The following is a 16,550-nucleotide window of genomic DNA, read 5'->3' as shown; positions in this document are numbered from 1 at the left end:
GGGGTGTAAACAAGCAGTGGGAAAAGTGCACAGCCTGCATATTTTAATATACAGCCTGATGCCAGGACTCTTCAATTGGCCTAAACTAAATGCCTCTCATTTAACAATATTTCCCTAACTGCAAATATTGCTTCGAAAAGCAGAGCAGGACCTTCATGCTTTCAGATACGAAAATCTTGCAACTTCCCTGGCTTTTGGCAAAGATGGGACCAAAGGTTTTCCCTGGTTGGAAAATGAGAACTCAGTACAAGAATGCTGATAAAGAATTGCCATTATGGCATTTTGATAAAATGTTTTCATTAGGGAAACAAATCTGTGGACATGGGGTGGACTTTTTAGGGTTTTTATTACAGGAAAAGTTATAATAAGACAGGACAACAAACACCTTTAGCCCAGGAGCAGCAACTCCCTTGAAGATTTGTGAGCTTTGAGGTCAGTCTCAGTGCACCCCAGTTTTGCAACTGGTTTTTGCAGGAGGTGTCACGCAGATTTCTATGAGAAAATCTGGGCACTTGGAGTATGTTTAACATGAGTCTAAACCTTGATTTTTTCACAATTTTCTCTATCAAGTTACTCCCTGTTTCTAAACTACTGAGGTAAAGCTTGAGACTGTCGTGTGTGTAACAGTGATGTTTCTTTTGCCTCTGTGAAGTAAAATTCTTTTGTACAGTAATCAAATTACAAATATTCTTGTTCAAAAGTACATACTAAACCCTGCCTTCAACATCCCTATAGAATAGGGAGATGAATGACAATTAATGGGAATACTGCTGGGAAATAAGGTTTTTCATTACATCAGCTCTTCTGAGTGTTCCTATGTGGTGTTTGTCATTGAACATGCAGCCTTCTGAATGACATGAGATAGGCAAGAGCCACTTAGAAAATAGAAGATAATCACATTATAGTTATGGAATATACACCAAAAGTCAGGATTATTTTTGTGCTTCTTTTATCATCCTCTGTTTGTCACTAAACTGACATGTAGTTTGGTAGATGCAGTGGGTTTACTTCTGAGGAGCAATTCTAATTAGGAACTGATCAAGACATTTCTGATTAAAGGCATGTTTGATCTTTGGTTTTATTCTGCATTTACAAAGGAGAAATGATTGTTACAACATCACTGCTGCACTTTGTAGTGTGTCTAAATCTCCAGCTATGCCTAAGTCAGAGATTTGCGTTTTTCATCATTGCAGAGTATTTGAAATAATACTCTGTCCATTAAAATACTCTGGCCCTGAAGACAATCACAGAATCCAGGAATGGTTTGGGCTAGAAGAGACCTTAAAGCTTATCTTGTTCTACCTCCTGCCAGGGGCAGGGACACCTTCCACTAGACCAGGTTGCTCTTGAAAGTATATTATAAGGAACAAAGCATAGTGCCAAGGTGCTGCAGACTCCAGGTGGATGTGAAAGGGTGTGATCTGTGTTTGCAGAACAGCTCTCCTTGGTAGTCGTTTAGTGGATACAAAACAAAGTAGATGCAGCAGGGGCCCTTCGCCCATGTAAATACTATGCTCCTAATCTAATGCTAATTTCAGAAGTTAATTTTAGCTTATATTTAAGGTGACAGTCTAATGGGTTTTTAGGATTGTACTTACATACATCAGCCCCGCAGCAATATCTGTTCATATGTGGGTGTAAATTATGTAAGTCTTGATCTGCTGCCTGGGAAAGAGCAGAGCCAGGGTTTTATCCTTCCCTGTAGGAAACGTAGAGACAGACCTGTCTGCTGAACTGCCTAACTTCCCTGCAAGGGGAGAGGCCCAAAGGCTTAGGCAGCACCCAGAGGCTCACCAGGGCTGGGTTTATTTCCCACGTAACTGTGCAAACTACTGTCTCGCTCTCTCAGTCTCAGATGTTCATCTGTATGAAAATCATGATAAAGCATCATATTGTCCAGGATCATTTTCAGCCCCAAATGGAGTTTTCATCCAGCAAAGGCAAAAACTGCTGCTGCTGTCAGCTAAGGAGAGTGCATGAAGCAGTTGAAAACTCATTTATTTCTGGGTTTGTTACTTGGAGCCCTCATGCCCTGTGTGTCAGCCTGTCTCTGGGCTCTGCTCTGCTCTAGTGTGGCCTCAGAGTCCTGGGGGCAGTTTTTGGCACCACAATATAAAAAATATCTAAAGCAGTTAGAGAGCATCCAAAGGAGGGGCAGGAAGATGATGAAAAGGGTCAGGAGGGGAAGCCATAGGAGGAGTGGCTGAGGGCACTTGGCTTGTTCAGCTGGAGGAGACTGAGGGGAGACCTCACTGGGGTCTGCAGCTTCCTCACGAGGGGCAGTGGAGGGGCAGCTCCAATCTCTGCTCTGTGTGACCAGTGACAGGACCTCAGGGAACAGCTGGAGCTGTGCCAGGGGAGGGTTAGGTTGGATATCAGGAAAAGGCTTTTCTGCAAGAGGGCACTTGGGCGCTGAACAGGCTCCCCAGGGCAGTGGTTACGACCCCAAGGCTGACAGAGCTCAAGGACAATGCTCTCAGGGACTTGGTGGGATTGTTGGGGTATCCTGCACAGGACTAAGAGTTGGATTGAATGATCCTTGTGGGTCCCTTCCAGCTCAGGATATTCCCTGATTCAGTCTCAGAGCCTGAGGTACATGCAGAGATGGAGCCATCGCTCTGGTCCCCATGTCTCTGAGGTCCCACAGTTTTTGGCAGCTCCAGCACACACCTGCTCCCAAATGGGAGAGCTCCAAGCATGTACTGATTGACTGCACAGCCCCCACACAGCAATTTTTAAAACATTTAAATAGCCTGTCTTCTTTGCTTCATCTTGACAATTGGTTTTAATCAGTATTATCAGCTGCTTAAAACACTTAATTCTCTCAAGCACTATAACATTCAGCCTCCAGCAGATACTTGGAGCGGAGGTGCAGGATTGGGGATGTTATCAGGAGTTTTGTTTCAAACCAGCATAAAAGGAGAAAACTCATCCTTTCCACCCGCCCCCCCCCCCAATTTATTTGGTTTAAAAAAAAAAAAGGCACTCAAATAAACTAATCGTATGACTGAGTTATTTTGATACGTGGAATGCTGTTTATTTCTGGCTTGTCAATACTTTAATTAATTTCAATCTGTTTCTAAAACAGAAGTGAAGTGCATAATTGACTTGAATCCTTTAGGAGTTGTCCTGCCATCTGCACGGTCTGAAGCGAAGCAGCACAGGCAGTGTAGCATTTAAAGGCATTAGAGGAAATTATATGCTTCTGGATTAATGCTGACTTCTGATTAATATTTTTAGGTGGCAGTAGAAAAGAATATGGTAACAGCTGGAAAGCCATAGATCAAATAATATCTTCCCTATTGTCATGTTTCTATACTGAGACACACATTGTCAGGTTTACTCATAAAATAGCTTATCTTGATTTTTAAGTGTTTAAGACTCAGCCTCCGATTTTATGCCTAGGAACAATCAGTGGAGTAGAAAAGAGGAGAGGCAAATGACAGCTTATTTGTAGTTAAAGACCTCCATGAAATATCACGTCAGCTTGAGTTACAGAGGGAAATGCCATGGCTTGGTTGAAAACAAAGCAAAGCAACTCTTCCATGTATTGCCTGTACACTGAGGGCACTGTTAAATCAAGAAGAAAGCTCTTTCCTAGGCTACCCCTGCTCTCAGCTTTTAATCTTCTTCAGTGAGAACTGTGCACATCCCTTGTTAGAAAGTGCTCTCTGCAGTCCCTGGTTCCCTCCAGGAGATGCCCCAGGTTACCTGTGCAGGCAGAGTCATTGCCCTCCGGTTCGGAAAAGGGCCATCCAGCCACCTTTTCATCAGCTGTGCTCCTCTGCCCCCAAAAGCAGAGCATTATTTATCCAACCCTGACTCTCTTTCCCATCTCTCACTCCTGCAGGAGTATCTGTGCAGTGCCCGAGGTGCTCCCAGCAGTGAGCTGGTTATCAGTGCTTTTTCCTGCTGCAGTGGTGGGGAGGTCAGGGTGTGATGTGTGATGGAAACCAGAGCAATGTGCATGGTCTGACCGACATGACTTATCTATGCAGTTTAATTGCTTCACAAAATATGCGAAAGCACTTGAGTTCATTTAAGAAAGCTGGAGTGTTTACAGGAAAGTGGAAATTGAGCTTGAAAAAATAATTATCCCTTTTTTTCCCTTCACATTAATGGCTATGCAGAAGAGCCTTTTAAATATGTCCATATGTGTGTTTTAAGCATTCATTCCACATCAGTATTTCACCTTTTTCCTTAAGTGATTTCTATATTCCTACTAACCAACAATCATTTTGCCTGAAGCTCATTTCCTCGTAATAGCAAACCCATCAATCTCTGCTTTATTAAACAGGGAAGCAAGCTTGGAAGCCAGAGCACTCAGATTTGATAAAAGATGTTATGCAAACCATTGATTTTAATTTACAGCAATATCCACTTCTTCCATTATTAACAACTTCGAATTACTAAAACTGAATAATTAACAAGTATTTCTACTTGATGATAGATTATCCAAAAGGCAGATGTACAGCAACACAGCCCAGATGAACATCCCTCCTGCACCCCCAGTGATGCATATGCCTATTTAATGTTCCCCAGGGGAGCAATGCAACATGGCATGAGAGAAATACTCTCTCTGCTTCCAAAACTATTATCAGAACAAACGTTCCACTGATAAGAGTGCCAGTGTGTTCCTGATCTGCTGGTCTTTGCTCAGAGCCCTGGGCTGTGGCCAGCCAAGGCAAGTGATGCCACTAGGATGCCACCACCCCCAGGGCAGGATCACCTGTGTGCACAGGATGGGAAATGTGGGCTTAAAACATGGCCCTGTTCCTGGCTGAAGTCAAAGAACACATCAGTCTCCAAGCAGGGCAACATCTGGTGAGATTTGGCTCAGGGCTAGGCATTTCCAGAGATTGTTTTGATGAGTAAAGACTCAAAATCTGTGCACCAAAGACCCAAGGGGGGTAATTCTCTTCAGTGTCTGTTCATGTGCACAGCTCTTGGCAGCTGACGAGGCTGGAAGGGAGGGAGGTCTCTGTACAAGGCAATAGGCTTTTTCCCTGGAGAGGATGTTCCCTTCCAGGGCACTGCATGCTGGAGTGAGAAGCCCCATCCACACCTGATGGCCAGCTCCCCCCCAGCGTGGCTCAGGGATGAGGGAGCTGTCTCTCCCATCTGTACACGCTGCAGATACAGACACAAGGTGCTCAAATAACACAGCGATAGGAATTGTTTAGGAACAGCAGAAGGACGGGCAAAGCTAGATAAGACAAAATATAAATCTAACTCAGCCTGGCTCTGTATAAACTAAACCCTCATCATCTTCTTGGCTGCTGTGCCAGCATGTGCGTGCTGCCATGCTCACCTGGGAGGAAGAGGAACATCTTTTGTGGGTCCTATTCAGCGTGGTTTGACATTTTGTTTCACAAATGCAGCCAGGCAGCAGTGTCAGCCTATTGTGAAGGTTATTTGGGCAGGTACAATTACAGCTCAGTGAAGGTGCCTTTGATCCCACCATCCCCATTGTTCCTGAGGCTTTTCATCCCATCTGGTACCCAGCTAGAGGGGCTGTGGCTGAGACCTGACTTTGAAATTGTTTCTTTTCCATTTCCCTTCAGTTTTCACAGTGTCTTTTTCAGCTGATGAACATCATTAATGAAGGCTCTGGCATTCAGCTGTGCCCAAAATACTGATGCTTGTCCAGTGTCTGGCCCTCCCCAGCTGTGCAGCAGCCCCTTGCAGAGGAGAGCACACAGTGGGCCCCGGGTGGTCTGTGTGTCCTGCTGTGCATGGTGCCCACCAGCTGCTCATCCTTTTCCAAAGAACTTTGCTGCAGTGCAGGTTCATGTGTCAGCAGCTCCCATCTTCCTCCCTCCCCAAACCTCCAATGAAGGACTGAGGAAAATGAGGTCTTTCAGATCAGATGTATGTAGAGATGGATGAGAGAGTGATTTCTAGAGAGGGGAAGGAGTGACATCCTATTCCAGGAACAGCTGTGTGGCCAGTGGCCAGTTCTGTTGGGTGACAAGCTTGTAGAGAGGTGGGATACATCCAACTGTCCACTCTACGTGACATTTATTAATCTCTTAATTTTAACACAGGAGATTATCTGGAATTAAAAGGTGCCTGTGCTCTCACAGGTGAGAAAGCCTGACAGTTAAAGGTGCTTGGACAATGCTGTCAGGTACATGGTGGGATTCCTGGGGCTGTTCTGTGCAGGGACAGGAGCTGAACTTCCATGATCTTTGTGGGTCCTTTCCAACTCAGGATATTCTATGATTCTCTTTCTTATTATACCCATATAATCGCACATGGTTTGGATCCTGCACATATCTGCATAGTGCTGGGTTTTTCTGTGAAACTGGTGTGAATCCAGGGCCTCTCCTTTCCTCTTTTTTTTTTTTTGCTCATAAACATCCTCACCTACCTGGATGAACCTATACCCAGTAATGTACTGCCTTGTAAAACATAAAAAAATAAGGAATTCCTACAATATTATTCATATTCCATATGAAGAATCCAACATCAGCAGGCTGCAGTCTGCCCCACTGGGGCAACTGGCAGTGGGAGGAAAAGTCATACTCGGAGTGGCTTTTAGGGACAAAAATGGGGATTAAGTGGGTGTTCTGCAATGCAGGCTCAGGGTAAAGTCATTCTCTAGAACCTTCTTAACATAACACAGGCAGGACTTCAGCAGTCTCTAATCATTTTTAGCTTTGCCCAGATCAGGAGAATTCAGTGAGATAAAATGTAAAAGCCTGGAATGTTATTTAGTAAATAAAAAGTGACCCCAGAGGCAGTTAAAGTAAAACAGAATAACAGTTCAATTTTTCAATTACCTGAACAATCTCTCAGCATTAATCCTGGGTGTCGAATATCAGCTCTGTATGCTGAGAAGAAATTTCCCTGCTGAATTAGTGTCAAGTGCTGCTCTTAATGCCAGTTTATTTCCAGCCACACTTGATAAGACGAACAAACACCCATTCTCACCTGGGTAATGTAATGGGGAAAGTTACACAAGCAGGTGAAGGTCTAGGGTGCATTTCATTCTGAATACATAATTACAAATAGTTTTAAGGGAAAAGTGGCTCAAACGTTTGTAATAAAACCAGTTTTATTGGACACTTTTTATTGTACACTGTGTATTACCTTCCTGCTTTGCAGGCTCTGAAATAAACTCCACGAATAATTTCTTTGAAACATTTAGCAAGCTATTTCTAGAAATGAAGACTTAAAATATGTGTTTTAATGTTATCCTTCCTTTTTCTTTTCTTCATTAACTGAAAGAAATTTTTGATCTCAGGGTAGGGGGAAATTGGGCATGCACTGGTAAAACATTTTATTTCCTTTCTTTTCTGGAGAAGTTACCACGTGAAAAAGAGAAAAAAAGATGCTGGGTTGCCTCTTCTTTTGTGGCAGAGTGAAGGAAGGAGAGAACAAGGGAAAATATTATGTAGAAGATTTCAAAATTTAAGATGTAAAATGCTCACTTGAGGAAAGTTTGAACCCAGTAGATCTTGTCCTAGCAACTCAGGAACTGTAGCGACAGAAGAAGGAGTGATGGGTTCAAACTGAAAGAGGGGAAATTCAGGTGAGATATATAGAAGAAATTCTCCCCTGTGAGGGTGGTGAGCCCCTGGCACAGGTTGCCCAGAGAAGCTGTGGCTGCCCCATCCTTGGAAGTGTTCAAGGCCGGATTGGATGTGGCTTGGAGCAACCTGGGATAATGGAAGGTGTCCCTGCCTGTGGCAGGGGGTGGAATGAGATGGTCTTTAAGGTCCCTCCCAAGCCAAACTATTTTGTGATGCTATGATACTAAGACCTTGAGGACAAAAATGGAAAAACAGCAGAAAAGAAAACCAGAATACTTCTGCATGGAAAATAACATTATTTATTGGGGTGAAAAGAGAATGAAAACATTCTTGTCCAGAGGCTCTGAATTGGACTGCCAAAAATCAGGCACAGCTCACTCCAGATTTCATAAATGGGCTCCTCCACTGTGGTGGCTCATCCAGCTCTGGGAGCCGTGGGCACTGCAGGCATCCTCCACCTGTAACCTTTGTGCTGATGGATGGAAATGGATAGAAATGGACGTGGATAGAAATGCTTTTTGTTCAGGATCTTGGTGGGAAGGTCTCGCTGTGACAGGCGCGGGAGGCTGCTCTCACCCTCACCAACACTGTGCCTGTGGCTGGCACTGCCTGGGCCATCCCCTCCCAGCGCTGCTGCAGCTTCTTTTCTTTTCTCTTTTATCTCTGTGTGCTCCCCAGTTCGAGTGAGGGCTTCGGCATAGCGGAGAAGATCGTGCTGCTCACCTTCATCTCCGCCGTCATTCTGATGGCCATCCTGGGGAACCTGCTGGTGATGGTGGCCGTGTGCCGGGACAGGCAGCTCAGGTGAGCCCACCCAGCCGGCCACCACCTGCCCTCCCACGGGGAGGAACGGGGAAATCCCCCACTAAAATGCCCTGTGCCTGCAGCTGAGGGCATAAACTGCAACAACAAAGGGTGTCTGGCTGTTTGTTGCACCACGGCAGTGTCAGACACACACTGGCCTTGCACGTCCCCCCTCGCACCTGCACTGTGGTGGTGGGATCATTTTAGTATCCATCCTTGGCATTTTTAACATTCTCAGTGTAGAAAATCAGATAAATCAGTGGAAACTGAGCTAAGCAGCAATTCCTTGGAGAAGCAGGTTGGCCTCTACCCCTTTTTTCCATCTCATAGTTCCCAACACACCCATCAGAAAACCACGAAGATCAAGGTCCGGTTGCAGTTGTGCTGCACTGCCTCAGCTTGGCAAATGTTGACCATGATTTTGGGGGGGGGTCGCAGACAAAATTCCTGTTTTCCTGTTTCGAGGTTGCTGCTAACCCTGGGAATTGTCAGACCAGCCTCAGGAGCAGTGAGGTATTTAACAGCCTCTGTTCGTGTTCTGCGTGGGATTTTTAATGGATTTAATTCTATTTTATTGTTGTGATTTAAAAAGTACTCTTCAAGTTAAAATTACAGCTTCAGTCTAGATTATTCTCAGTGCTTTCTGGAAGGATTTTATCAATTTACAAGTTAAAATAAAATCCCCCTCTTCCACCCCAAACTCCAGTGCAAGCTGTGGGGCTGAGCCACATGCAGAGACCTCTGAGCATCTATTTGTCTCCTGTGTGCGAGCAGAAATATGTGTTTATACAGCGAACACGGTGGATATTTAGCTGTAAAGACCAGCAACAACCTAGAGGCGACTGTATAAAGTGAGGGCATGTTAGGGATGACCTTTTAGTGTGATGGAGCAAATTAGGCCCAAACTCTGTCTGAAATCTCAGTGCAGATCAAATCTTCAGCTGCTGCACTGAAGTTATCCCACTCTAATTCTGTGATCTCTCTTACAGGAAAATCAAGACCAATTATTTCATTGTTTCCCTTGCCTTTGCGGACCTGCTGGTGTCAGTGCTGGTGATGCCCTTCGGAGCCATTGAGTTGGTTCAGGACAACTGGATCTATGGAGAGATGTTCTGCCTGGTCCGGACGTCCCTCGATGTCCTGCTCACCACAGCATCAATCCTGCACCTGTGCTGTATCTCGCTGGACAGGTACGAACAGGAGAGCACAGGGAATAGTTGTAGTGCTTTAGTTCTCTGCAGTGCCTTTGGTTATCCGGAGTAGCCAAAGGGCAAAGATGAACCTATTGGGCACCACAGAGCAACAAATCTCTCCCAGTGGCTGATTTTGGAGAGAGCTGTCTGAATCCCGTGAGTGCTGAAAAACTTGGAAAAGAATGAGATATATGCTGAGATCAAGCTAGGGGCTTGGTTCCTCTTTTGCTGTTGTCTGCAGTTTTCCAGGTTAAAGGGCAGAACTTCCCATACAGAATAGCAAGAATTTTTCACAAGATAAATAGTTAGTAGAAAACATTCTGACCAGCTATTCTAACAATATTTACAGCTTTTGTTTGAGTTCTGTGTGGGGATTTCAATACTGTTAAAAATACTGTTACTGAGTATCAGTAATATGGCTGAAATAACCGTAATCATTCTCATCATTGTGACAACTGATATTTAAAGAGCATCTTTCATCCAGAGAGTCTGTGTGGAGCCAGACTTCAAAAGATAGTTGATTAACCTCCCGTTGATGGGCAGCACAGCTCTGTGGTGGGAGAGGGGGCACCACCACGGGCAGTTTTGTATCCAGAGGAAAGCTGACGTCAAACAGCTACGGCTTCTTCCCTTATCTGGATGTTTAGATGGCTGGAACACAAATAGGAAGCTTGTTATCTCAAAAATGTTGACAAATTGCCACTTTGAGCCAATTACCAGGAAAGCAGATGTTGGGCACTGTGCTCTGGATGTGACCTTGCTCTATAAAATGTTGGACTTTGATTCTCCAGGCTCTTAATTAGCTACAGGGGGTTGTGTAGAGAAGGGGGCATGAAGGGAAAATGTTATTTCACCCCCTGATCTCCAACACCTGCAGGGGATGAGGAACATCCCATGTGGGGTGCACAGAAAGGAGGCTGTCTCGTTCCTCCTGCCCTCTTGCAGACCCCCACCACGTCATGAGCTCCTGCTCCTGCTGCCTGTACCCACTGGTCCACCATCCTGAGACAGCCTTGTCTGGGGTGGCAAAGGGGTTGGGACAGCCTTGGCAGTCAGAATGTGTGGCTCAGAGTTAATGCATTAGGGATACAGACACCAGACTTGGGCTTTAAAGGTTGCTGGTAGAAACTTCAATTTCTTCCACAGTTTTTAGTTGTTTTGGGGTTGTTTTTTTCCTCAGTAAGAACCCAAAAAGTGCTAAGAGGACAGAATAGATGAGGAGGTAGAAGTGGATGGCCCTGAGAAGAGCAGAACAGGTAGATGAATGACTAGGTTTCTGTGAAGGGAAGGATGACTCAGCCCATTACTGATCTGTTCTCCAACCCCAGTGCTTCTCTGGTCCTGGCAGGTGGAGGAGCATTGGCAGCTCTGCTTCCTTCACAGGGTTTGATTTAATTTTTGCTGGCTGTTGCCCTCGTGTTCATTCAGACTTTACGGCAGTGTGCTGCTTCTGGTTGGTATTTTTTCCATGATTCATCTATTTCCTGCCTTCTGTTTTGTTTCAGGGCATACAACTGTGAGTTTTGAGGGGTTTTTTAAGAAAACTGGGTGGTTAATCTAATCCTCAGGACTCAGTTGGGAAGTCATTCCCTTTAACATTTTCACAAAGTTAAAAATACTTTTCACAAGTTGAAAATACTTTTATCTGATAATATCTTGTATCTATTTCCACTGCTGCTTCCGGAAAAGAAAGAAACAAGCCAACATTCCAGCTTTAATTCTCAAAAGCATTTGAGAAAATCTGGAGAAATCACCACAGGATAAACTGATTTTACTGCTCAGGGAGCCAAGTACTGCAGAGACTTAGAGCCACTTTCAGTCTCAGCTGAAAAAGGGTTTTTCCAATGTAGCAGGGGTATCTCAGGGCTCACTGAATCCAGAGTTTCCAGCCACTGTGTTATGCTCTTTCATCATCTCTTTGATATTCTAATATAATAGAAAGATTTATCCTTGAATTATTTATTTATTGCATGTTTTATGCATACACGTCCATTCTTTGTGCCTGTGCAATAAAAATAATTGCACTGCATATAAGCAGACCAAGAAGCTCTGATAGTCTCCAATACAGTTAACCCGTCAGGAAAGGCAATTTTCTTCTCCAATATTTGCAGTACAATTTGCAATACAGTTACTTCTCTAAGTCTTGGGTGGGAGGGGGAAGCAACAGAGAAACAAATAGAGAAACAAAAATGTCTGTGTTGGGCTCTCTGCTTCACCTACCCCCCTGGCTGTATCCCAGCCTGGGAAGCTTCCCCCAAAGGCTGTGTCTCTGCTGGGCACTGTTTGCCTGGTGTGTTCCAAACATTTGCACACGACAAACCAGCCCTGACTGTGTGTGTTTGTACATCCAACGCTCATCTTACCGGAATTCAAACATCCCCCATAATCACTGCTAAATAAGGGCTAAAGCAAAGCAGATGTATCCAAAGCGTGTTGGAGCACCAGAGTGACAGATGCTTGTTGCGCCGTTTACAAACATTAATTAACATTAATGTACTGTTCAGACATCAAATTAGCACAATCCCTTGAGAGAGATGATGTTTTAGAGACTCCCAAGCCCCGATGCTCTGCAGGGGCAGTCCCTGTGCAGAAGGAGCCCTCTCCCTGTGCCAGGGGGAAAGGAGCATGGTCAGAGGAGCACGTCCAGGGGCATGGGGTGGTCACTCCCTTTGCCTGCTGTGCCTGCCCCTCCTGCTCCCAGGGCTCCAGCACATCACTCCGTGCTCATCTCTTCTGCACCGTGTCACAGACAAGGCACAAGGGATTGATTTCATAGAATCACAGAATATGTTGAGTTGGAAGGGACCCACAAGGATCATCGAGTCCAACTCTTAGCCCTGCATAGAACCATTCCCAAGAGCCTTTTGCTCCCCAGAGGATGCCCGGGCCATGGTGGGGCTTAAGGTTGGGAGCACAATGTCTTTTTCCAGGACAGGGAGAAGCAGCTGTGCCAGCAGAACATCTGCTGACTGTCCAGGGGGACGGGGAGGTTGTTAGTGGGGAGACTTATTAGGCTTTAAATAGCTGTCAGTAAGTAACGATTAGGCAGTCGGCAATCTGATTATCTGACACAAATTCCAGCTAAAGTTCTGAGACTATAAATCCCTGTGCCTGTTTGGGTAAAAAGGCATCCGATCTTGTGCAGCTCCCAGATGCTCAGGTGGAGGAACAGAGAGGCAGCACGGGAAGGGGCTGAGCCCGGGCACATGGGGACTGTCCACGAGGCTGTGAGAGGTGACACGTAACTGCAGAGTTATCCCTTTTGGCCAGAAAACTGACCCAGGGTTTGCAGAATTCAGGTCTGAGAGCATTAAGAAAAATACCAGAGCAGATGGCCATGGCACAGTCTGAGGGATGCACTGTCCTTTATTAATCTTTACAAACCCTCTAGAAATCTGGTAATTTATTTTGCCACTGTTGCTGCCAATAACCCTCCACACACACCAGCCACACAGGGACCATGGAGGAGTCCTCTGTCTCCATTTGGCAACATACGTTTGTTTGTATTCCTGGCTAAATTTATCCAGTTCCAATTAACTGTTCTCTTTAGCATTTTTCTCAGTGTAATTATCTCAACACCAGCAGGCCGTTGTTTTTCTAATAAGAATTTAATTTTGTTAGATATAATCATTTTAGGACATTTTCTTTTTCTGGACCAGTGGTGCATAACTTTGTTTTATTTGGCACAGTGAGAGCCCAAAGCTTATTTGCTCTGTGGGAAAAAGGAAAATAGAAAGAGCTGTTCTTTCCAAAAAAATGTTAAAATGTGGTTGTACAGAGGCCAGAACCTGGTTTCACTGAAATATCAGCAACACCAGTAGTGCTGTTTTAATTTCACACAGGCACAAATAAATTGAGATCGTGGCTCCTTAGGTTCATCACTTGGTCAGGGTTCAGCTGGAGAGTTTGTCCTAGTCTGGATGCCCGTGTGGGCATGGCTGTTGTACCATAACTTTGGGAGAGAGCCAATAGCACCCACAGTTTTCCCATTCTTTTGTCTTCTTTTTCCTAGGTTATTTAAGGAGGGTAAACTAATATTCAGTATGAGTGTTCAGTAAATGTTCTCATTTTGGTCCCAGTGATGATATAGCATATGGTATGTATATAATTTTATATATACACATGACACCAAATGGTTTTAAATGTGGGCCACCCCCAGAGCCAGTCTGTTTAGTAAAAATGGGGGCGTATTTGTCTGTCTGTGATATCTGAAGAGCTTCTTGCAGGGTAGTGTCTACATGCCCGTAGCTCAAACAAAACTGCACTGCAAACCAGGGAGGTACTTAAATTTTTCTCCCAGGGCAAGGAATTATCTAATGCAGCTCAGTAATTATATTTCTGTAATGCCCAGAAGGCAAAGAAAGAGCGGTGTTGTGGTTGGAGCATCACTGATCCTGAGGCAGAATACAAACACTCCAAGACTGCTCTCTGGAGAGGTGCCCAGGGCAGCTTTTCCACTGACATGGGATTGAGGAGGTGCTTGGATAAATAAATAACCATCCTTGCTAGGGACCACAGCTGAATTATGCTGCTGTCAGTCAGATCCAGGTCACCAGTCTGTTGGACTGCAGTGCTGTTTCTAATTGTGGCCTGGAAGGAGCCTACAAAAAAGATGGAGAGAGACTGTTTACAAGGGCCTGGAGTGACAGGACAAGGGGGAATGGCTTCAAACTGACAGAGAGGAGGTTTGGTTTAGATATTAGGAAAAAAATGCTTCCCCTCAGGGTGGTGAGGCACAAGTTGCCCAGAGAAGCTGGGCAACTTCCATCCCTGGAAGTGTTCGAGGCCGGGTTGGAAGGTGCTTCCAGGAGCAACCTGGTCTAAGGGAAGGTGTCCCTGCCCATGGCAGGATGGTCTTTAATGTCCCTTCCAAGGTTTCTGCCCTATGATTCTATGATTCTGTGATATCTGCAGTGGCCATGACAGCCATAAGTAAGGCCATCGGAGCCACGGATTTCTTCTTTTAAGGCATCTGTGAAATGTTAGCACTTGATTCATTCCTGTGGCAAATGTCTGATAGAAGGAAGGAAAAGTATTATAATAACCTTTGCTTTATGGTGTTACTTGGAAGATCCACAGCTCCAGGAAGGGATTCTTGTATTTCCCCTTCAGCAAAGAATGCTACTGCAGAGGCAAAGGAGAGGATGTGTTTCACATCATCCACTCTGCTGTAGGTAACAGGGAAGTTAACATTTTCAAGGAACTGCAGAAACATGGATCCTGACTGATAATAGTAAGAATTAATATTTAATTGAACCTGGGTATTGTATTAATCATGTGTATGTATTGCATTTTATATTCATCCATCACACTGTCGTACCAACACATAATAGATATTCTTTATGAGCCCGGGAAAACAGCTGTAGCTTGAAAGGAAGCAGAAATATAGAGTATGTCTTTATTTCAGCCTTTGACTGAAACTATTGATAATCCTAAAGTCATAATTACTTTTCTCCCAGTGAATAAATAGCTGCTTAAATGCTCAAGCCATCACATACATCAAATCACCAGCTACTGCAAAAACTGGTGTGACTTCAGAGACTTCTATTGGCATACAAAGATGTCTAATATCCGACTCCCCGGGCTGTTGGAGGGAAATCCTGCTGGGCTCTGGAGAAGTGGACATTGTCCTTCTCTGCTTTCCTCCCCATCAGCAAAATTGTCACCCACACTCCGATCACGGCACCTCGTTACCCCTAACACTGACACTTGCTGAACACAGGGAAGCTCTGATAGCAGCACTAGCAGAAATGAAATAAAATAAAATCTTTTGACATGTAAGTGGAGGAAAATTGCTGCTGAATCACTGGGAGGGAAGAAATATGAGAGCTTAAGATGTCATTTTTACAGGCATAATTTTTACTCTAATGGCCTTTAATAGCATGAACAATTCAGTGTAAGGCTGTCAGCTGCAGAAGAGAGAGAGGTACAGAAATGTGATAACTCAAACTGCCTGGAAGAATTGTTTTCCTGCTGTAGTTAATTAGCAATGTATTGTGGTTTTCTTTTTCTGTTTGCTTATCCAACTTGCGAGAGGGTAACTGGTGTGTTGGCTGGTTGTGTGGTAACTGGTGTCTTATCCTTTTATTGAATTTCTTCTTTTGCCCTTTCTGCAAATAAATGGAGTACCTTGTGACTTGCAATAACTTGCCTTTGATGTCCAGCGCTGGGCAGCACTTTCCAGTAGGTGACTTTCAGATAATAAACAATTAAATATGCCAGATGTAATTCCCTTGTGTTGAGAGAGGAGCAGCTGCACGTAATGCCAAGGGAAGCACCATCTGTCCTGATAAACATTGCTGAAAATACCTGTTTGAATTCAAAGGTCGGTTTATTTCCTGGGAAAAGGAAATCAGGAGTGCAGGGGGAAATCCAAATGTAATAAGCTGCAGTGACAGAGGGCAAGGTCACACAAACACGTTGTGGCTTTTATAGGGAGGGTCCTTATCCCAGGAACAAAGGAAAGGTTTATTCTATCCTCTGAAATAATTTACATATTGTAATCTGACCGTAATGGTCCTCACTGTCTGATAGACTCAGAAAAATGTAGGTTGGAAAGGACCTCTGGAGGTCTCTGATCCAGCCCCTCTTCTCAATGCAGGGCCAAACTCAAATGCATCTTCCTTCAGTGAGGTCACTCAGGGCTGTGCCCAGTTTAATTTGGAAATCTTCGAACTCATGAGCCAGTGAAGTCAAGCTCCAAAACTAAATCCTATAAATTATCCATGTCCCCCATGGGAGGGATGTGAGGGATGAGCCTCACTGGCTGCCGTAGCCAAGTTCCCCAAGAGGAACATTTCACCCACTGATCTGAAAGAACAGTTCCTGTCAAACACACCATTTCTTTGGAAGTGAAACTTTTCAGAGGAACAGGCTGATTTTCATGCACGCACGAAACCAGAAGAGAATGTAGGAATTATCAAATTGCAATAGTTGAATGCTTGTTTCAACATTTTTCCCCTGTGACACTTTGAATCTTGTTTCAAAGTGACTTTTAAAAAATGTTTTCATTTGA

The 16,550-nt window shown here is 44.5% G+C and overlaps 1 protein-coding gene across 5 annotated transcripts in view; it reads left to right on the top strand.

Annotated features, from left to right (window-relative positions):
• The window catches only part of HTR4 (5-hydroxytryptamine receptor 4), an 87,658-nt gene that overhangs the window by 32,208 nt on the left and 38,900 nt on the right, over positions 1-16,550 (top strand). For all 5 annotated transcript variants that reach the window (XR_010434509.1, XR_010434511.1, XR_010434510.1 and 2 more), the window contains exons 3-4: positions 8,217-8,342; positions 9,332-9,532. Coding sequence is in view for 2 of the 5 variants with exons in the window: in XM_064671706.1 (XP_064527776.1) it covers positions 8,217-8,342; positions 9,332-9,532 (327 nt within the window). In the remaining 3 variants the exon portion in view is untranslated. The remainder of the gene's footprint in view (positions 1-8,216; positions 8,343-9,331; positions 9,533-16,550) is intronic.

The sequence above is a fragment of the Pseudopipra pipra genome, chromosome 15 (assembly GCF_036250125.1).
Source record: "Pseudopipra pipra isolate bDixPip1 chromosome 15, bDixPip1.hap1, whole genome shotgun sequence".
NCBI classification, from domain to species: Eukaryota; Metazoa; Chordata; class Aves; order Passeriformes; family Pipridae; genus Pseudopipra; species Pseudopipra pipra.
The sequence above is the reverse complement of the archived record's forward strand: the minus strand, read 5'-3'. Positions and strand labels throughout refer to the sequence as shown.